General features: G+C 45.2%; 1 protein-coding gene across 2 annotated transcripts in view; it reads right to left on the bottom strand.

Moving 5' to 3' along the window:
* The window catches only part of LOC124001311 (serine/threonine-protein phosphatase 2A 56 kDa regulatory subunit epsilon isoform), a 35,922-nt gene extending 14,524 nt beyond the window's left edge, over nucleotides 1–21,398 (bottom strand). Inside the window, exons 1-2 of one of the 2 annotated variants that reach the window (XM_046308002.1) lie at nucleotides 20,987–21,398; nucleotides 14,892–15,055 (exon numbers count right to left, since the gene is read on the bottom strand). In XM_046308002.1, coding sequence (XP_046163958.1) covers nucleotides 14,892–15,048 — 157 coding nt within the window. In that variant the 5' untranslated portion in view covers nucleotides 15,049–15,055; nucleotides 20,987–21,398. Of the gene's footprint in view, nucleotides 1–8,764; nucleotides 8,914–14,891; nucleotides 15,056–20,986 lie in introns of those variants that run through there. The other variant, XM_046308003.1, reaches the window with a different exon arrangement.
* Between the last annotated feature and the right edge of the window lie 1,771 nt (nucleotides 21,399–23,169).

Genomic DNA, 23,169 nt, shown 5'->3' with positions numbered 1-23,169 from the left:
GGTGTCTGACTTGGACTCTAGTCTCTCTTGACAGACAGGTTGCCTCTGACAATGTACCAATGCACCAGCTTACATGTCTGTAGAAGTTCCGGTGTCAGTTGGGATAGAGTACAAGTGGAAAATGGGACGCGCGTCACCGGTGACGTTACTGCCATATATGCTTGTTGCCCGAGCTAAACATGAGCAGAATGTCTGCCTGTATTCCTGCCTACCCAAAATCTGGATATGCTGGGGAAGTTGGTCTGAAGGCGACCCTCCCTGGAACAATATTTTGTCCACTTTCCAAATTTCCAAGAGAATCCGACATTTAACCCTGGCCTAATGCTCTTGTTCCTATACCTATCCAAATTTAAATCACAGATAGCTAGGACCATCAGGGTGAGTGCGTGGTTAGTCTAGTACAATGCCTCTCCTGTTAGGCCTGCCCCACCGTGTGTGTGTGTGTGTGTGTGTGTGTGTGTGTGTGTGTGTGTGTGTGTGTGTGTGTGTGTGTGTGTGTGTGTGTGTGTGTGTGTGTGTGTGTGTGTGTGTGTGTGTGTGTGTGTGTGTGTGTGTGTGTGTGTGTGTGTGTGTGTGTGTGTGTGTGTGTGTGTGTGTGTCATCAGGGTGGAGGGGTCTGTGTAAGGGTCTGTGGCTGCTGCTGGTGCCTGTCACCTTCCTGGTTGGTTCATATAATTAGTGCACCAGTACAGTCAGTGATGGTCTTCCATCCAACCCCTGGGTATATAGGAGAGGAGTAGCATGTGAATGGCCTTAAAAGGAAGCTATTAATAGAGCAGAGTCACACAGGAGAGAGAAATCCCTCCAGGGAGAAGGAGCGCCCGGCTGGGCCCAGCACACAACCAACACACAAACGCTCGTGATGCCATTATTTCAGGTGTTGTTCATCAGTTGATGTGAGAAAGTCTCCTGGAAGAGCGATTTTGCAACTATTAACTTTGATATAAAAATCAGCAAAATATATAGGATCTTGAAACTATGGAGAGTAAATACCTGTCCATCTACAAGAAATGTACCCTGATTAAATATGTCAACTGCGATATTTCTAAATAATTATTCATTGCTCTACCAAATCCAGGAGAATCCTTTTTGAAATGCGAGAAAATTATATTTGGAATGGCAAACCAGATAAAGCTATGGGCACATTTAGATGCAATTGGAGAATACTCAGAACCCTTCCCTTTATCCACATTTTGTAACATTACATCCTTATTCTAAAATGGATCAAATATTTTTTTCATCACCCATGTACACACAATAACCCATAACGACAAAGTGAAAATACGTTTTTAGAATTTTTGCAAATGTATTAAAAATAACAGAAATACCTTATTTACCTAAATACCCGGTGCTTTCTGTTTCCATTGACCATCCTTGGTATATCCACCTATGGTAAATTCAATTGATTGGACATCATTTGGAAAGGCACAGACCTGTCTATATAAGGTCCCACAGTTGACAGTGCATGTCAGAGCAAAAACCAAGCTATGAGGTCGAAGGAGTTGTCCGTTGAGCTCGGAGACGGGATTGTGTCGAAGCACAGATCTTGGGAAGGGTGCCAAAAAATGTCTGCAGCATTGAAGGTCCCCAAGAACACTGTGGCCTCCATCATTCTTAAATGGAAGAAGTTTGGAACCACCAAGACTCTTTATAGAGCTGGCCGCCTGCCAAACAGAGCAATCGGTGGAGAAGAGCCATGGTCAGGAAGGTGACCAAGAACCCTTTGTCACTCTGACAGAGCTCCAGAGTTCCTCTGAGAAGATGGAAGAACATTCCAGAAGGACAACCATCTCTGCAGCACTCCACCAATCAGTCCTTTATGGTAGAGTGGCTAGATGGAAGCCACTCCTCAGTAAAAGGCATATGACGATCCGCTTGGTGTGTGCCAAACGGCATCAAAAAGGACTCAGACCATGAGAAACAAGATTCTCTGGTATTATGAAACAAAGATGGTACTCTTTGGCCTGAATGCCAAGCGTCACGTCTGGAGGAAACCTGGCACCATTCCTATGCATGGCAGCATCATGCTGTGGGGATATTTTTCAGCAGCAGGGACTGGGAGAATAGTCAGGATCGAAGAGAAGATGAACGGAGCAAAGTACAGAGACATCCTTGATGAAAACCTGCTCCAGAGCACTCAGGACCTCAGACTGGGGGCAAAGGTTCACCTTCCAACAGGACAACAAAGCAAAGCACACAGTCAAGACAACGCAGGACTGGCTTCGGGTCTCTGAGTGTCCTTGAGTGGCCCAGCCAGAGCACGGACTTGAACCCGATCTAGCATCTCTGGAGAGACCTGAAAATAGCTGTGCAGCGACTCCCCATCCAACCTGACAGAGCTTGAGAGGATATGCAGAGAATGGGAAAAACTCTCAAAATACAGGTGTTCCAAGTTTGTGGCATTATACCCAAGAAGACTCAAGGCTGTAATCGCTGCCAAAGGTGCTTCAACAGAGTAAAGGGTTTTTCCCCCAAAAATGTCTAAACCCTGTTTTTACTTTGTCAGTATAGGACATTGTGTGTAGATTGATGAGGGGCAAAAATGTTTTAATCCATTTTAGAATAAGGCTGTAATGTAACAAAATGTGGAAAAAGTCAAGGGGTCTGAATACTTTGCAGATGCATTGTATATAACAAATATGGGTTTGGAGGGTTAGAACTAAAATATTAAGGCATTAAACCCCTTTATAGCCTCCATTATACCAACATTATATCCTAATCCAAACTAGTTTTCCAGCAGGCTACTAAGAGAGGCCCATCCTGTTTTAGATTGTCAATCTTCAAAAAGGCAAAGAGCCCAAGGATCCCTGTCTGAAGTATCCTCCTTTTAAATGAAGCCATACAGAGTTGGCTACAATTTAAATTTCATTCTCCCCAGAAAAGGCAGATCAAATATTATAGCAAATAATATGGCTAAACTCCAATTTACTGAAAACATTTAAGGGTATAATATTCATGAAGGACATTGTAAACAAGTAACATTTTCACAAAAGCAACGAAGAGGCAATTACTTCAAGAAATTAAAGAATGAGTCTGTCTACTACACATTACCACTCGTTAAAAAACAGAAATGGCTTCTACTTATTAGTATAAATCGAAGTCAAAAGGTTTGACCGCAGTGCCGCATAAAGTTAAAGTTCGTTGGGAAACAGGCCTCTGATGTACCAATAACCTTGGCATCGGGTCTATGAACTGACATGTCAAACAACAATTGACATCAATCTGTTCATTTCAATTTAAGCTATTAGATAAACTTGCCACGAAAAACAAATGCTCAACATATGGGGAATTAAACAGTCAAGCCTTGTGCAGATTCTGCTATGAAGAAACAGACTCACTAGAGCATCTTTTCTGGTACTCAGTTTGAACCCTGATATGACATAAAACCACTTTCCTGGATCTGACTGCAAAAGCGAGCCACCGATGGACAGTAGCGGAAAAGATGCTCTATAGTGAGTGTTTCTTCGTGGCAGAGTCTGCACAAAGCTGACTGTTCAATTCCCCATATGTTGAGCATTATTTGTGTAGAAACATTTTTATCTAATAGCTCGCTTTTGCAGTCAGGTCGAGGAATGTTTTTTTTTATGTCATAATATTACGGTTTAGATGGACCTGCAAACTGTATTGTTTGGGGATCTGCAAAACCACGATCAGTCAATGGGAAATATCAATATGCTCCTAGGGTAAAGTACTTATCTTTGGGGCAATATCAGTAGAAATTTTACAAATAGGAAGGTTCAGGACCCTCGTAAGACATCACAGTAAAATGGAGGGATGTAGTATTGTGAAAGGAAATAGCCAAATGGTAGTGTACTGGGAAAGATGAACCCGTCTGTGGACATCTGAGGGTTGGGGTTAAGATCTAAATAAATGGTGGATTGGCCAGTCGGTGAAAAACAAAGACTTGCAGAAAGAGGAAATGAGGAATATATGTATCATTATTTATCTACATGTGCCGTAAATGTGAGCGAAAATAGCTGTAAGTAGCAGAAGTGTTGTTGTCAGTTTACTCCAATCAGGGAAGGGGCGGTAGGGTGAAAATAATAATAATAATCCTAATAAATATGTTTTTCTGTTTAAAACAGTAGTGAACACGACAGCCCTATCCATAACAATACAGCATACAGTAACCAACCAGGAGTGAGCACACGGCTCGGGTGACCACAACAGACCATGACAGGGAGCATGTCCTAGAACGGCATGGAGCACCCAGTCTTGGACAACACAATTGAGATACTAGTTCATCACAATACCGAGTACATTTCTCTGCCCAGCCCCTGGCACACACCAACACAGTAAAGTCCACAATTCCAATGTGCAATAAAGTATGTATAGTTTAGAAAATAGGTGAGAGTCCAACCCATCCCTGTCAGACTACCCTAGCACAACCCTGGGCTGCTGGGTCCAGACTCACACCATTGAAGAAGCATTCAGCAGGTCTCAATCCCAATTGTCCCCAATAAACAACATAGGAAAGATCAGCATTCAGCACCATGTAATCTAGCCTGATTCACTAACAGTTACCTTAAAATCTAAAATAATGATATCTAAAATTCAGATGCTAACTAAGCCCATAGCAGCAGAACTGAGCACAGCAAACCACATCACCCTTCCATGCCCCAGACTAGGTCAGCACTCTGCACAGAATAGTTCAGTCTAGCACACTCTGACAAGCCTCAGCTCAGGGATGGGAGCATCATCATAGCTCCCCTGGCAGACTAAATAAAGACTGCTGCTTAATTAATGTGAAGAAAGCTGAGCTTCTCAGAGAGAGAGAGAGAGAGAGAGAGAGAGAGAGAGAGAGAGAGAGAGAGAGAGAGAGAGAGAGAGAGAGAGAGAGAGAGAGAGTGTAGTTTAATGGCTCACCACAGGAAATGTTCAAAGTAAATTTCATAATCACTTAAAGCTGTTGAGCAGGGTGCAAGCAAGCCTCTCGTCATATCCACATAACCAGGGTCCTCTCATAGGACATCTACTGATGAGAGAATGGAGCCTCAGGAACATCATGTACTCTAAAAGCTCGCACACATTTCACCCAATGTGGATCCAGCGGTCGTCTGCCGATCGTTCAGCACGCTGTATTTTAAGGACCACCCGAGGAAGACGTCTGACTGCCGACATTTTCCCACGATTCTAAATGTAAAATCGGTGCTCACTCGGTTCACAAATGACATCCAGATGTGCCAAGTACTCTCGACCAGCAAACGCTGCTGGTGTCTCTGAGGCCTATGTGGAGACTTGGACTTGCTGTGCAATGCTGCTCTACCGCATGGTAATATGACATCAGTCATGATTGACACACCCACCTCAGCCCAATGTGTCGCAGTCCCCTTGTCCTGCCCAACAGTCACCTTTTTCACCTGACTGAAAAAGATGGGTTAAACAACGACACCTGCAGGCAGAGAAAATCCAATAGCAACGGCAGTAGCAACATTTCTAAGTACCGTGCAGCGCACGCGGCGGTACTGTAACCGTGCAGAGCACACGGCGGTACTGTAACCGTGCAGAGCACACGGCGGTACTGTAACCGTGCAGAGCACGCGGCGGTACTGTAACCGTGCAGAGCACACTGTAGTGCTGTAACCGTGCAGAGCACACTGTAGTGCTGTAACCGTGCAGAGCACACTGTAGTACTGTAACCGTGCAGAGCACACTGTAGTACTGTAACCGTGCAGAGCACACTGTAGTGCTGTAACCGTGCAGCGCACACTGTAGTGCTGTAACCGTGCAGAGGACACGGCGGTATTGTAACCGTACAGAGCACGCGGTAGTACTGTAACCGTGCAGAGCACGCGGTAGTACTGTAACCGTGCAGAGCACACTGTAGTGCTGTAACCGTGCAGAGCACACTGTAGTACTGTAACCGTGCAGAGCACACTGTAGTACTGTAACCGTACAGAGCACACGGCGGTACTGTAACCGTACAGAGCACACGGCGGTACTGTAACCGTGCAGAGCACACAGCGGTACTGTAACCGTGCAGAGCACACTGTAGTGCTGTAACCGTGCAGAGCACACTGTAGTGCTGTAACCGTGCAGAGCACACTGTAGTGCTGTAACCGTGCAGAGCACACTGTAGTGCTGTAACCGTGCAGAGCACACTGTAGTACTGTAACCGTACAGAGCAGAGCACACTGTAGTAACCGTAGAGCACACGGTACTGTAACCGCAGAGCACACGGCGGTACTGTAACCGTGCAGAGCACACGGCGGTACTGTAACCGTGCAGAGCACACGGCGGTACTGTAACCGTGCAGAGCACACGGCGGTACTGTAACCGTGCAGAGCACACGGCGGTACTGTAACCGTGCAGAGCACACGGCGGTACTGTAACCGTGCAGAGCACACTGTAGTGCTGTAACCGTACAGAGCACACGGTAGTACTGTAACCGTGCAGAGCACACTGTAGTGCTGTAACCGTACAGAGCACACGGTAGTACTGTAACCGTGCAGAGCACACTGTAGTGCTGTAACCGTGCAGAGCACACTGTAGTACTGTAACCGTGCAGAGCACACTGTAGTACTGTAACCGTGCAGAGCACACGGCGGTACTGTAACCGTGCAGAGCACACGGCGGTACTGTAACCGTACAGAGCACACGGGTACTGGTACTGTAAGAGCCGTAACCGTGCAGAGCAGAGCACACGGCGGTACTGTAACCGTGCAGAGCACACGGCGGTACTGTAACCGTGCAGAGCACACGGCGGTACTGTAACCGTGCAGAGCACACGGTAGGTACTGTAACCGTGCAGAGCAGAGCACACGTGCAGGTACTGTAACCGTGCAGAGAGCACACGGCGGTACTGTAACCGTGCAGAGCACACGGCGGTACTGTAACCGTGCAGAGTACTGTAACCGTGCAGAGCACACGGCGGTACTGTAACCGTGCAGAGCACACGGCGGTACTGTAACCGTGCAGAGCACACGGCGGTACTGTAACCGTGCAGAGCACACGGCAGTGCTGTAACCGTACAGAGCACACGGCGTTACTGTAACCGTGCAGCGCACACGGTAGTGCTGTAACCGTGCAGAGCACACGGTAGTGCTGTAACCGTGCAGAGCACACGGTAGTGCTGTAACCGTGCAGAGCACACGGCGGTACTGTAACCGTACAGAGCACATGGTAGCACTGTAACCGTGCAGCGCACACGGTAGTGCTGTAACCGTGCAGCGCACACGGTAGTACTGTAACCGTACAGAGCACACGGTAGTACTGTACAAAGTACTCCATAGTACTGTAACTGGGAGGCCTTCCCTGTAAATGAATGACCAGCAGTGTTAGTCATGTGATGCTAAAGCTAACGGACACTATGAGTTGAAATTCACATGGAAGTAACGCAAAAGGACACTTCGCCAGGTCTTAAGACTCAAGTACTTTGCTTCAGGACTTAATAAAAACCCATCATCCATGGAGTTTACTCAGAACGTAGAAGGCTATTCTTAGTGGTCACCGTTTTTAGATGGAAACACAAATCCAGGAAGTGAGTGTAGGTATAGAGTAACAATTACGTCCCTCAGAGCAGCCGACACACACACACACACACAGAAAGTCTGCCTGCTTGCTTGTCTAAGGGGAAAACCCCGGCCACACTATACACTCTGGCGGGCTTGGGTTACGGTTGCAGGAGAGAGTGAGCGGTTCCAACAGATGGGCTCAGCAGGTGACCGGGCCAACACTGTCAGAGACTGAAGGTCAATATGTATGATATGTACTGTATGTATACACAGGGAGGCAGACCATCACATCAACACTGTGTCAGAGATGAAGAACCATACACACACCGTTTGCATCGTCTTTGAGCTGAAGATTAGACAACAAACCAGGTAATGGTTGGTCGGAGTATGGTCTGGCAGAAACGCAACCAACTCTGGACCATAGGGATTCAATTCCCACCTGAGCCCTTCCTGTTTGTGTGCCCATCTTTGTATCCATCTCATCATTCAGACATTTCTATAATGAAAACATTTTCTGTTCTCTATGTGTTCTCATATGGCAGCTTCAAGAAGCCTCATTATGAACTACACTGTCATGTACTGTCAATGATTGACGGATGTAATCACACTGTGCTAACTTTGCTCTCCACTACAGTAACAAGGCCGACGGAGTTCATACAAGTCATTTTAACTTTGAACATCGAAAGCCTCCTAGGCATTGTACAGCTACGGTCACCTCTTGGTAGCAGAGAATAGAGTCTCTCTGTGTGCCTCCTTTCAAAGGCAGTGTGGGTAATCTGGGGCTGTCAACACAAAGGCACTCTTCACACACAAGGTCAGGTGAGAGGCCCAGCAGCAGCGTGCGCAGGTGAATCACATAGCAAGCATTCCACCAGCCATATCCACCACACCCTTAACAAGCATAACTCTGAAAACCCCTGCAATCAGTGGCACTGACCATGACAACACAGTCAATATGCTACCTGCTGTAACACCTGCCTGGCTACCACAACATCCTCTGGCAGACAGAAAGACAACAGAACGAAGGCTGCTGTATGGCGAAGCTACTGCACTGCTCATCCACAGTACTACTCAGCAGCACTCCTTAGAGATGATTGCTGCACAGGCCGCTCCACCCTTATCCTACATCTGACTTCAAAAGCTCAGTCATACCCTCTTTCCATGTCCCCCTGCCATTACCACTCCATTTATATACTCTCCACTCAGCCCCACAGACAGACATACCAACACAGCCTGCCAAGCCTTCGAGAAGGCCCTTAGTAGGTTAACTAGAACACTCCTCCACCCCCAGCAGAATCACGGACACTCACTCTCAGGTTTCCGTTCCTCTGTAGAGTCCACCAGCCCAAAATATTATCTGTTGGGGCAAAATTATTCAAATACTGATGGTGTGAAAAATAGTAGTTTGTTGTAGTGGGCACACACTCCCCCCTATGCTGCTTGTTAGGAGCGAGTGGGACTGGAAATCTATAACGGGACAACTGGTGGATCAGGTTACCCCTGAGGGGAGGGCGTAGGCGGGAGAGGGAGCGTTGGGGGGGCCGCAATGACCAAACAGAGACCAGGAACTACCAGACAGAGGGGCTGGCGGAAGCTCTACGGCCAGTGCTGTTCCCCTAACTCCCCTTTCACCGTCTTCATTCTATTTCTACTCCCCCTATTTTTTTTAATTCGGCTCACGAGGTCAGAGAGAGCGATCCGTCTTCCGTACTACACAGAGAGGTGGTCCTAAAAAAACAGGCATCTCGCCAGCGCACATCCTTAGCGTAGGCATCACTCCACCTCGACGATTCTGGTAAACAGAGGAAGTCTCCACTCCACCTAGTAGATGTGGAAGGAGGGGAAAGGGTTTGCCATGACCTGGCCAAGGATTGGAAAATCCTCTTCGTCCTCCTCTTCCTCCATCCCTCTGCCATGAAGCATTAGGACACAAATTCTTTCTTCAGGCTCCATGCCAGACTCATCACCACTCCCTCGTTCTCTCGGTCACTCTCACCATCCCTCTAACTTCCTGTGAAGGCTCTTAAAGAGCTACCACAACAACTCTTGACTTACACACTGAGGGAGACATCCACGCAGGCCTGGAACAACTACCCGAAACAACATTTAGGAATAAAAAGTATCCCTTGTTGAGACCATGGGCTCTGCAGCCTAGCAAAATATGAATGCCCCTTTTCACCTTCAAGAAATAGCAAAAGAATTTAAACAAACTGAATCAACATAGGAGGCTCAGATCTAGTTACAGGAAAACCATATTTCCCTGGCTGTGACTAGCAGGTGAAGTCTGAAAGGCCACCCTCACAGTCTCTTCACTCTCACTGACTGCGTACATAGAGTGCTCCTCCTTAGAGGTCAAAGGTCAGTCAGTCGATGATAGATGAGGGCGTGTGTTGGTGCCGCACGGAGGGTTGAGGCATCGCCAGTCGCCACCACATGGTTGGATAGAATAAGTGCAGCTCACCTAACACCAGGCAACTACACACACCTCCTCAGTCAGCCAACAGCTACTTCCTCCTGTTGTCTACATGGTCCCAGACCCGACTACAATCGTTTGAAAATGCATCCTTCCTCTCCTCCTTGTAAGTATTCCCAAGTGTGCAAAGATCCAACACAAATTGAGAGGTGAAATCAGAGGGTTTCACAAAGCTTTCATCAATCCAGTCATGTCAGATCTGTGATCACGTCACAGGATGGTAGATACCATTTCAATGTATTAAGGTTCTGCGTTTCACTGTGGTGATGTGCTCGTTAGAGCAATGAACGGACATGAATTTAAGCCCGAACACCTACCCAAGTCCACGATGTTCAGGCCTGATTGCTTCTGCCAAATTTAAGGCCCCGCCCTGCTCGAAACCAGAAATAACTTCCTCTGTTAGTAAATCTATTTGCTGTTGCTCCTCGGTCACTCGCTCCCTGTGCTCTGCTCATGGCGGTTCTGAGTATCCATAGCAACGGCTCCGCTTGGGCTGCTCTGCTCAATGAAGAGACATGAGAGAGCAGTTAGCTGTTAGCTACTTTTCGTCACGCTAGACTCTGACAAAACTCAAGGAACATTCTTATTCGTTTGTGAAATAACCCCTCTGGTCGTGAGGTTGAATCACTTCTGACACCATGTTATGATCTTAAACAGATATGACTGTACTGCGCAGCACATCACACGCTAATGGCTGAGCTTCAAAATGTTAGTGTACCCGTGCCCTGCCCGTACTGTTGTTATTGATGAAGAAAACAGGCCCTGCCTGGCCCGAGCATGATGTCGGGGTCCGTCGGGCTCAGGGAGGGGAGCAGAGCTCTAGTGCTCGTCCCCTGAATTAAAGAGGAGATTACAGGGAACAAGCCATCACGAAAATGGAATCACATTTTAAAAAGGCACTTACAAAGACAACAATACTTAGGTTTCACCATTTAAAATGGTGTCCAACATCATGAGGAAATCATAGTATGTCAGATCAGATTTGCACCTTTTATTATGCAGGTGCAGAGCAACTACTGCACCCTACTCACCCAGAGCTCTGCTGTGTTCTGCTCTGCAGCGGCACTGGCTGGAAATGGTGAAAGTGTGACTCACTCACGGCCAGGCAAACAAACTAAAGAGTGGCCCTGAGTGGAGAAGAGAGAGGACAGTGAAGTGATGCCACCCACGCCCAATAGGTCACTGGCGTGGCAGACAGACCTCCAGGAGGGAGGGACACACCCTGACTGAGACTCTGGTTCCTGTCAGGCTGCATTCCGTCCGTCACTCTAGTCTCAACCTCTCTGTATAGAGCCAGGCAGGCAGGAGAGGACTGACCCCACCTGTGAATCAGCAGCAGGCTGCCTCCCCGTCTGGGCATGCAGTTCACGTACCACCAGCAGAATGCACACACACTGGCGTATACGACACACGAGCATGGAGCAGAGGTGCAAACTGGTGACGGTCCAAAAAGGCTTTTTTTTGCATACAATTTGCATATTCTCAGAGAGTATCAAGTACATAGTGGAATACTGTCAATACTCCTAACCTTTCAAACCACAATAGACAGAGAAAATAGTGTCCTGGGGTAGAAAAGGGGGTTGGGTTCTTTGGTCTTGGTTTATGGGTTATCATGTCATGATAAATCTCAGTCTCCCCAGACAAAGTGAGGATTTGATTATTTTCTTGGGGACATACATTTTCCAGTGGGTTTAATGAAGCACTACAAGGTGAAGGTCGAGGACTAAACCCATCTGCTAAATTAATTCTTAGCCAACATTAAGCACAACTCAGTCTCCTCTTTATAGAATTTGACCTGTCAGTATAACTCACACACACACAACTCATTTTTAAGAAGATTATTTTATTTTGAAGCTCAAAATAAACAGTAACAGGTTATCACTCACATCTAGCCTACACCCACCTACAGTCCACATTTTAGCTTCCTTCCTTTTAGCTTCGACTAGAAATGATTTGGCTATTTTTCTTTGTTTAGCTGTGTCCTCAGTCTGGCCTGCTTCTCCTCCTCCACTGCAGTCTTCCTGGTCTGCTGGGCACTGGATGTTGGCTGGCAACCATATCCCTCCCTCTTCATCAGGTTCTCCTGTCTCTGAGCTTTATCCTTCCTTCCTTCCTGCAGTGCGGATGTACTTAGAGTCCCTTGCTCAACTTGACATCATGTCTCTGGAACATCTGTAAGGCAGTCAGACTCCTGGACCTGTGGATATATTTGGTGGTCTGAATTGCATTGAAGGTAGCCGTGTTCATGCTCTTTTGAGCTGTGATGTCTCCCATCACATTAAACGAAGACTCCACAATAGGACCATGGAAGATTGAGGGAGACACTAGTAAAAATCTGGTTCAGGCCCCACCACTTGACCATGTTGTCCTCACCATCCTTGTAAGGGGGAAGGGTAGAATCCACATTAAACTTCACGACTTCCAGTGGAGGCTGAAATTCGGGTGGAACTGGGTGGTCCATCATCCTAGCAAGCCGCTTCAACAGGATGCCAGTCTGTGAATGGCCTCTCACCACTGGGTCGTGTGCAGAGAGCAATTGCAGGGTCATGCTGTCCAGGGGCATTTTCTTCTGCATGTAGGCTGCAGTTGTCATGTATGCAGTCTTCACCACGTTAAGAAACGTTTGCACAATTCTGGAAAACATTGACAAAATAGATTGTACATGAAAACATCTTACCCAGCAAAAAAAAAGTGTTTTAAGTTTTATTTCTCATTATTATTATACATTTACGAACAGGGTGTCCTGGATGTTCTGCCTTAGGTTTCTCAGGCACCGACCCATCATACAATTCTCTGGAAGGCAGCATCTTGTCAATGAAGTTCATCTCCATGAGCTTCTTGGGTGTGGTGATGCTCAGCCTTGAGAAAGCATGCCATGATAGTGGTGATCACTTCAAGCTGCTTGTGGACAATGGTTTGGCTGCCCTGTGAATTAATTATGGCATGTCAAAGGAAAATTGTACTATTTTATGACCACACAGAGAGATGGTTTGCAGTTAAGGGCAAATACTCTGCTTATATGTCCATGCAACTGATGAGACCCAGAGAGTAGGCATAGTATATCATTTTTCTTATCCAATAAGAATTTAGAATTCACTTAAAAATGTGAAGATACGCACCTGGGAAACCATAACGTATTCCTTCAACATGGGAAGCAGAGAGCAGTGCAGCTCTCCAACCAGATCTTCACCACATTGCAATGAAACATGTGCCTACAAAACCACATAAGCCCACTTACAGAGCGTTGGACCTGGTAGCCTGTCAACCTGTAATCCACCAAGTTTCTCAAAAACAACATGATACAGTACCTTTGCTGATATGTAAACTCAGGACCATGGGACAATCACCTGATTGTGCCCGGCTCACCAGCATTATGCCATTAGTCAACACTAACCTTACATGGCCTTTCAATAGATAAACACTAGCAAAATCCTGACTTCCCCTACACTCCATACGATCTACCTCCATACTAGCACTGCTGCAGTGTGTCATCTCCTTCTTCCCACACACCAAAGTGACAGCTATCCTTGGCAGTGCATTAGCTTAGTGGGGCACATTGCGCACCACAAAATAAAATACAGACATACCAGTGGCATAGATACAGAAGTAAACACAGACACCCCACCACCCTCTTCAAACACACACCTGGCTGTTATTTGGGTTTTGGGGGATTAAGGTCAGTAGCATACAGTGTACCCCCTCCCACACACAATCATACAAGCGCACACAACATAAAAAAATGTAAAAAGTTTTTATAAACCTTTATTTAACTAGGCAAGTCAGTTAAGAACAAATTCTTATTTTCAATGACGGCCTGGCTGGAATCAGTTTTGCCATATTAAATTATTTTATATATGCTATTTTCCCGTGGATGTTCAGGGGCAGAATGACAGATTTGTACCTTATCAGCTCTGGGATTTGAACTTGCAGCCTTTCGGGTTACTAGTCCAACGCTCTAACCACTAGGCTACCCTGCCGCCCACAAATAGATTGAGTTGTTTTAATCACCACCAGTCTGATGTAAAAGAGATGAGTAATTCCCCCCATTTGATGTGTTCAGAACATGAGCTTGTGTAATGTAGTAACACACATCAAGGAAAATAGCATATATAAAATAATTTAATATGGCAAAAAATATTCCATATTTTAATTCAGGATGATTGTAAATGATGCACTCGCAAACTTTTACAATAATCACATATTTCTCACTACATTAACCATGTAGACTGAAAACATGTTCGTGTTTTGAAATGATTTACTATGTATTTTGATGATCACATTATTGACATTTAGTTTAAATGGATTTGATTAGCCTGTGTTTTTTAAATTTATTATTATCGTATAGCGTTCATTGTTTGTCGCGTCACCTAACACCCTACTGTTATGAACAATTTAACCAGGTGCTCTAGAAAGAGTTCCCATTGTGACAACGCAGCAGCCCGTGAATTATCCCTCCCTAAAAAGAGCGGAACAGGCGGGAGCTTGACAGCCCGCCGTTCCGCTCTGTGGACAACGTATCCCATTGTTAAGGGCGGAGACACACGCATCCCATCACTATATCCAGTATCTCTGGTGGTGATCAGGGAGAAGATCAGTTCGCGCCTCTCTTTTGTAGTTCAACCACCACAAAAGTTATTTTTATGGATCTACACGATTCACGTGGATTACCTATTTTGAGCTCAAAACGGCAAATATCGTCAAAAGTGACGAGTTTGCATCCCTGACACAGGGACTGTGATAAACATACACTCGCTCACATTGGCTCATGAAAAGAGTTGCAGAGAGAAGGGATGAACAAGAATCAATGATATCTCTCTGCTCTCTTCCGACCATGCTGGTATCAGCATTCACTACTAAACACACTCCCACATCACACCACTCCCAAGTTAGCATGAAGGTTAGTTGGAGGGTTATGGAAAGAGACTATGTGGGAAGATTTGAGGTATTCGAAATTAAACACTTACCCTTGAGCAGAGGCAGGGGCGTGAGCTCGATGGGTTTGCCCTGAGACCGGAATTGGGACGAACTCTGCGACCGCTTTTGCTTGGCCTTCCTGACAGACTTCCGTGAAAATCCGTCCACTTTGTCCACAGATGGAGGTGTGGTGGCTGCCGAGGACATAGCCCTGCTGTAGGAGGGGAGATAACAAGTTGTAAGTCTCTGCTTAACATGTAGCAACACAAAAAACAAGACAGTGTTCATGTGCAAATACACTACACGTCCAAAAGTATGTGGACACATGCTTGTCGAACATCTCATTACAAAATCATGGGCATTAATATGGAGTTGCTGTAACAGCATCCAATCTTCTGGGAAGGCTTTCCACTAGATGTTGGAACATCGCTGCGGGGACTTGCTTCCATTCAGCCACAAGAGCATTAGTGAAGACGGGCACTGATGTTGGGCGATTATGCCTGGCTCGCAGTCGGCCTTCCAATTCACCCGAAAGGTGTTTGGGGATGAGGTCAGGGCTCCGTGCAGGCCAGTCAAGTTCTTCCACACAGATTTCAACAAACCATTTCTGTATGGACCTCACTTTGTGCAGGGGAGCATTGTCATGCTGAAACAGGAAAGCACAGAATTGTCTAGAATGTCATTGTATGCTATAGCGTAAAGATTTCCCTTCACTGGAACTAAGGGGCCTAGCCTGAACCATGAAAAACAGCCCAGACCATTATTGCTCCTCCACCTAACTTTACAGTTGGCACTTTGCATTGGAGCAGGTCATGTTCTCCTGGCATCCACCAAACCCAGATTAATATGCAAGACTGCCAGGTGGTGAAGCGTGATTCATCACTCCAGAGAATGCATTTCCACTGCTCCAGAGTCCAATGGAGGCAAACTTTACACGACTCCAACTGACGCTTGGTATTGCGCATGGTGATCTTAGGCTTGTGTGCGGTTGCTTGGCCATGGAAACCCATTTTATGAAGCTCCCGACAAACAGTTATTGTGCTGACGTTGCATCCAGAGGCAGTTTGGAACTCGGTAGTGAGTGTTTGTTTTTGTATTTGTCATGGATCCCCATTAGCTGCTGACTTTTCCTGGGGGACAGCAAAATTAAGGCAACTGAGGACAGACGATTTATACACACTACGTGCTTCAGTTCTGTGAGCTTGTTTGGCCTACCACTTCACAGCTGAGCCGCTGTTGCTCCTAGACGTTTCCACTTCACAATAACATCACTTCCAGTTGACCGGGTCATCTCTAGCAGGGCAGAAATTTGACTAACTGACTTGTTGGAAAGGTGGCATCCTATGACGGTGCCATGTTGAAAGTCACTGAGCTCTTCAGTAAGGCCATTCTACTGCCAATGCAACAATGCTGCTAGTGAGGTTGAAAGTTGTCATTTGAGTGCAGACACTCTTGTGCTGAGAGGAAGCTAAGGAAATGTCCAGTGTTGTGTGTGTTGCTGATTATGCCTCATAGCCATTGATTAGGAGCATCAGGAGGGGAAGCCAGAAAGACACAGTACACAACCACAACCAACAGCCTTTACTGCACTACAACTATTTGTTTTATTATTTAACCTTTATTTAACTAGGCAAGTCAGTTAAGAACAAATTCTTATTTACAATGACGGACTACACTAGCCAACCCCGGACGACGCTGGGCCAAACTGTGCGCCCGCCTATGAGACTCCCAATCACGGACGATTGTGATACAGCCTAAACCAAAACCAAAATGGCGCATATGCGCCGCCTTTAATCCACCAATTTAGGCAATTCATAATTGGATTACTACGGGTCTCAGACTCTGTGTGTGTAATAAGAAGAAACCCACAGCGTAGCGGAGTAAGGGACAGCATTGACAGAGACGGGGTGCAGCAGGGTTAACAAGAATCCATCCATCGGGTCAAATTCATCCAACGTCTAACACATTACCGGTCAAGGGACAGGCAGGGAGACAGAGATTAGCAAGCAAACTGAAGACACTCAGCCCTGAAACTAGACACACAATCATGTCATGTAGCCTGTCCTGAGAATATGGGTGGCATTGTTAGCTATGGCTTTATTAGCCTGTTTACTGACCCAAGGGTGAAATAGTTAATCAGATGGTCGTAACTCTTTCCTACTGCTTACCTGCATAGCCACGCAGGTCTGTTACCACAGAAAAACCAAATCTAGAAAGCACAAACAAGTCCTTTTCCGCAGAAAAATATTGTGATAGTTTGCCATTGAAAACTGGACAGGCCTATTCAAATATTATACAAAGTGAGTCCCTGGAGCCAGAGAACATGCCACAAAAGCCTACAAAAAGCCATGCAAACACCACCTGCCACGATGCAGTGGAGACTTGGGCTACAGAAAATGTAAACCCAAGCACACAGCGGTGCATGCTATTCCACATTACAATCACCTGTACACCATGGCAATAGAGTCCACACATATCACCATCAGTCCTTAGTGCTCACTCACTGACCAAACAACAAGCCCTAATGGTTGAGGCATGGGTGCCGCTGCTGCTTCACAGCACAAAGCCCCCCCATGCTTCTTACATAAGTGACCAGATGACATCCACACAGGCTGGGGGGGATTAAAGACAGAGGGAGAACACACAGAGAGCAACAGAGGGAGAGAGAGCAACAGAGAGAGAGGGAGCAGGGAGAATGGGGAAGAAGAGCAACACTACAGGAAGTTAACAAATATCAGCAGGCCCAAGAAAGCTCCTCTTATTACCAGCCAGGGAGCTGCAGAAGAACAAATCACAAACACAGAAAATAAACCGAAGGAGCAAAACACTTAACACAGGAGCGAAAGGATGGACAGAATTGATGAGGGGACACAGGAGCGCTCAGTTGGTAGAGCATGGCGCTAACACAGGAGCGAAAGGATGGACAGAATTGATGAGGGGATCAAGCAGATGTGCCATACTGCAAAATCCCTATTAACCTCCTCCCCAGCATAGCTTCAGGTTTTATTTGTCACATGTACACATGTACCCTTCTCAACAGTGCAGTATTCAAAAACAAAATAGTATAACAAAAACACAAGAAATAACACATAAGCAGAAGAAAAAAATGGGGAATGTAAGCAATATATAGGGTCAGTGGCAGTACCACATTTACAATGTACAGGGAATCTGATACTGGAGTAGTTGAGGTAGATATGTACATGTAGGCAGGGATTGGGAGAAAGTGATTGGTTGCAGGATAAAAAAATAAACAGTATGGCAGCAACATAAGTAGTGGGTGGTGCATGTATGTGAGTGTGTGTTCAAGTGTGTGTGCAAAAGTGTCAGTGTGATAGGTGGATATATATTGAACAGAAATATAAACACAACATGGTCTCATGATTCATGAGCTGAAATAAAATATCCCAGACATTTTCCAGAAGCACAAAAAGAAAAGCTTATTTCTCTCAAATGTGGTGCATTTCTCCTTTTCTAAGAAAATCGATCCACCTGACAAGCATGGCATATCAAGAACCTGATTAAACAGCACGATCACAATAAAAGGCCACTCTAAAGTGTGCAGTTTTGTCACAACAATGCCACACTGTCTCACGCTTTGAGGGAGCGTGCAATTGGCATGCTGACTGCAGGAATGTTCACCAGAGCTGTTGCCAGAGAATTTAATGTTAATTTCTCTACCATAAGCCACCTCCAATGTCATTTTAGAGAATTTGGCAGTATGTCAAACCGGCCTCACACCCGTGTAACCATACCAAGCCTAGGAACTCCACATCCGACTGCTTCACCTGCGGAATCGTATGAGACCAGCCACCCTGGACAGCTGATGAAACTGAGGAGTATTTCTGTCTGTAATAAAGCCCTTTTGTGGGGAAAAACTCATTCTGATTGGCTGGGCCTGGCTCCCCAGTGGGCTTATGCCCAGTCATGTGCAATCCATAGATTAGGGCCTAATGAGTTTATTTCAATTGACTGATTTCCTTATATGAACTGTAACTCAGTAAAATCTTTGAAATTGTTGCATGATGTGTTTACATTTTTGTTCAGTGTACATGTAAACCGGTGTGCAAAGGACCTGAAAATAGGACCTGCTTACTATGGCTAAATAAAACTAAAATCTAGAAAGTTTCTGGGAAAGGGAAGTGGTATCATAATCACAATAGTTTAATCCCAATTCTGCATTTAAACTGAGGATAGGCGTTAGACAGTAGTCCGGAATTTTCCTAGTAACAAATGTATACTGAATCATGAGAACTGACAGATGACATAAAATTATGACCCGGTCAATTCCTGATAGTCTATAAAGATTGCACAGAGCTAAGGCACATCATAAAACAAGGCAATCCCATAATGCACCAAGCCCACACTGACAGGCGCCCAGAGAAGGCTGATAAGGTGGGGGAACAGTGACTAAGACTTGGGCTATATTACAGTCAGGCACATGGCATAGGCACTTACTCCCATCATAAATACAGGGGACTTTGGATGCTAAGTTATCTTGGCTGGGACATGATGTTTACCTTCCTCAATGTGACATTCAAAACCATTCAAACTGACCCGGTGGGACACACAAAAATTGTGTGTACACACGACACAAACACTGGCACACACCTGTGGATGCTTAAATCACAATCATGTACACCTACAGTGTGAATAAATTGTTCAACATGATTCACTGGGTTTAAGCATTTTCTAAGAAAAACATGGTTTGCAGAAATAACAAAAAATACAGCCTTCAAATGAAATCTCAATTAAGCCACCCTTATCTGTATGCTTTCATAAACAAAATAAAGACCACACCAAATATGCCACTGGAGAACATCTGTCCAAGGACTCTAATAGTACAGACTGGTTGTCAAAATCTTCATTCCAAACGGCAAGGCTCAGAAATGTGACAGTATTCCTCAACCAAACAGGGACAATGTATGTATGACGATTACATTTCCTCTGAACCTGACCTTCTGGGCAAGCCTCCACAAGAACAAATGGATTAATGTTAACATTATGCACATCTAGGAAACCATTGGTTAGCCTACAAACTTCTATTAAAACCGGGTTAACCACGATTGTTGATTCAAATGCACCGATAAATATTAAAATACGCAGGCGTAAAATTAAACGAACTAGCTATAAAACAAATACATATTAAAAACCAAAAGTTAAGAACATTTATTTGTTCACATGGACCAGCCAATTGCCCCATGCTTTCTTTGGTGGAACATGGTATGATAAATTCGATGAAGCACACCCTGACCACAACATAATGACTGCATTCGCCTGTCAGCTGGAAACCGAGTGTAAATTCTCTTATCTCTAGTGAGAGCGTGAAAACATATGCTAATCCATATCCATCTCAAATATACCTAGCTAACGACCTTTGTTGAGACATTCCGTCAACACCAATGTAACGTAACGCAATGATTGTATTGCTATAATAATTGCTATTACATTTACATTTAAGTCATTTAGCAGACGCTCTTATCATAACTAGTGGATAGCATAGGCTCAGCACCAACTCTATCTTGAACAAACACGTATAGTAGCTAGCGAAGTCAAGATCACAGTAATTGGTGCTAACGTTAGCTAGTTAGCAACCTAGCCATCCGACATTTCCACCAAAAACAAGCGTCTTCTTCAGTGTTTTGTCGTTAGCTAGGTGTACTTACAATATACTGTTTTGGTCTTAACACAATATAATTTAATACTGGCAATATTGGTAGTAATATGAGCAAAATACAAGATTATCGTTATTTAATGACTAGTAACGCCAGAAAGTTAGCTAACGGTTAGCCAGCTGTGATGTTGGGTCGTTCGCTAGCTAACGTTACCTATCTAGCTAGCTAAATTCGTCAGCCAGTCATAGCGAGATAGCTAACTAATGTTAGCGAGTTACATGAACGTTGTAGGAATGAGTATTGTGGGTGTTACATAACGTTGTATAGCTATCTAGCATTATTAAAACGATTTAATTCAACAAAAATATGTATTCTAATGTGTCCTACTGACATCAAATTGTGAAAACGACAAAACATTAATCCCACACATCTCTCGATATGGAAACTAGCTAGCTTCTAATGCTAACTAGAACCACACGTACCCGAAACAAGATAGCTGCAGACGAACGAGAATGAGTCGTATCGTACATTACCTTGATCCTCTGAGGCTCTGTGGTTCGAAACGAAGACGGTGGCAAGTAGTTATCCTGTATTAGACGATATTAAACTAAAATGCTTCCAATCCCGTACAAGTAGCCTCTCGCAAGTAGCGGAAAAAACACCAGAAAAGGCTAGCTTGGCCTTTATTAGACAGCCAAACCCACGAGCACCTTTTACCTTCTAACGAAATAATCCTCCGAGTCCCATTAATAACAAAATACGGATGTATAAAAATATTAAGCTGAGTCAATCACATTCCCTAGTTATGAAGGAAATCACTTGTTTACACCACACCTCTGTACTTTAGGTTAATTTTCTTTAAACAGTGTTTTATTTGGGGTAATCTCTTTTCACCCTATTGTCAATATTACTGGGCTGAGTCCATGGCACACAAAACAGAGATACAACTAACCGTGATGCTCGGTTTGGATCTAAAGACGATGGTGATTGGTCGGTTTGAAAGACGTAATGGATGGGGTTGGATGTTCGACAACGTCCATCATTGCGCGAGTTGAGACGCTCATAGAGATGAATAAAAACAGGTAGGTTGAAGAGCATGGGACTTGGATAGATATTGGGCAGAAAATGAGATGGGAATCTCGAATCCTCCCCATATGGAATGAAGTTAAACCTGTCCAAGGCCCAACCAACCCTGATTTACCATATCATCCGCACTGAAGGATGGTTTTGAACAGGTGTACACTAGCTACTTCTCTCAAATCAAATACAATTGTATTGGTCACATACACATATTTAGCAGATGTTATTGCGAGTGTAGCGAAATGCTTGCGTTCCTAGATCCAACAGTACACACAAATATAAACGTAAAATTATGAAATTAAGAAATACGTAAATATTAGGACGAGCAATGTCGGAATGGCATTGACTAAAACACAGTATAATAGAAAGCAGTATATTAAATGGGTAAAGCAGTATGTTAAAGTGACTACCGTTCCATTATTAAAGTGACCAGTGATTCCATGTCTACGTAAATTCAACAAAAAAAGACACGTCAACTGTGTTCATTTTCAGCAAACTTAACATGTGTAAATATTTGTATGAACATAACAAGATTCAACAACTGAGACATATAATGAACAAGTTCCAGACACATGTGACTAACAGAAATGGAATAATGTGTCCCTGAACAAAGAGGGGGTCTAAATGTAACAGTCAGTATCTGGTGTGGCCACCAGCTGCATTAAGTACTGCAGTGCATCTCCTCCTCATGGACTGCACCAGATTTGACAGTTCTTGCTGTGAGGTGTTACCCCACTCTTCCACCAAGGCACCTGCACGTTCCCGGACATTTCTGGGGGGAATGGCCCTAGCTCTCACCCTCCGATCCAACAGGTCCCAGACATGCTAGAACACTGACATTCCTGTCTTGCAGGAAATCATGCACAGAACGAGCAGTATGGCTGGTGGCATTGTCATGCTAGAGGGTCATGTCAGGATGAGCCTGCAGGAAGAGTACCACATGAGGGAGGAAGATGTCTTCCCTGTAATGCACAGCGTTGAGATTGCCTGTGTCACTGATGGGAAATGGCTAGCTAGTGGTCGCCCGCGCTAATAGCTCTTCAATCAGTGACGTCACTCGCTCGGAGACATTGAGGTAGTGGTTCCCTTGCTCTGCAAGGTCCACGGCTTTTGTGGAGCGATGGGTAACGATGCATTGTGGGTGTCAGTTGTTGATGTGTGCAGAGGGTCCCTGGTTCGAGCCCAGGTCGGGGAGAGGGGACGGATGAAAGTTATACTGTTACACCTGCAATGACAACAAGCTCAGTCCGATGATGCTATGACACACTGCCCCAGACCATGACAGACCCTCCACCTCCAAATCAATCCCGCTCCAGAGTACAGGCCTCGGTGTAACGCTCATTTCTTCGTCAATAAACGCAAATCTGATCATCACCCCTGGTGAGACAAAACCGCGGCTCGTCAGTGAAGAGCACTTTCTGCCAGCTCTGTCTGGTCCAGCAACAGTTGGTTTGTGCTCATAGGCGACGTTGTTGCTGGTGATGTCTGGTGAGGACCTGCCTTACAATAGGCCTACAAGCACTCAGTCCAGTACTACTGTTGTGACATTTGTAAACTTGATGATTGGGTTGGAGGCGTACGTGGCCACGCAGTCATTGGTGAACAGGGAGTACAGGAGTGGGCTGAGCACGCAGTG

This window comes from Oncorhynchus gorbuscha, linkage group LG17 (genome assembly GCF_021184085.1).
Source record: "Oncorhynchus gorbuscha isolate QuinsamMale2020 ecotype Even-year linkage group LG17, OgorEven_v1.0, whole genome shotgun sequence".
In the NCBI taxonomy this organism is placed as follows: Eukaryota; Metazoa; Chordata; class Actinopteri; order Salmoniformes; family Salmonidae; genus Oncorhynchus; species Oncorhynchus gorbuscha.
The sequence above is the reverse complement of the archived record's forward strand: the minus strand, read 5'-3'. Positions and strand labels throughout refer to the sequence as shown.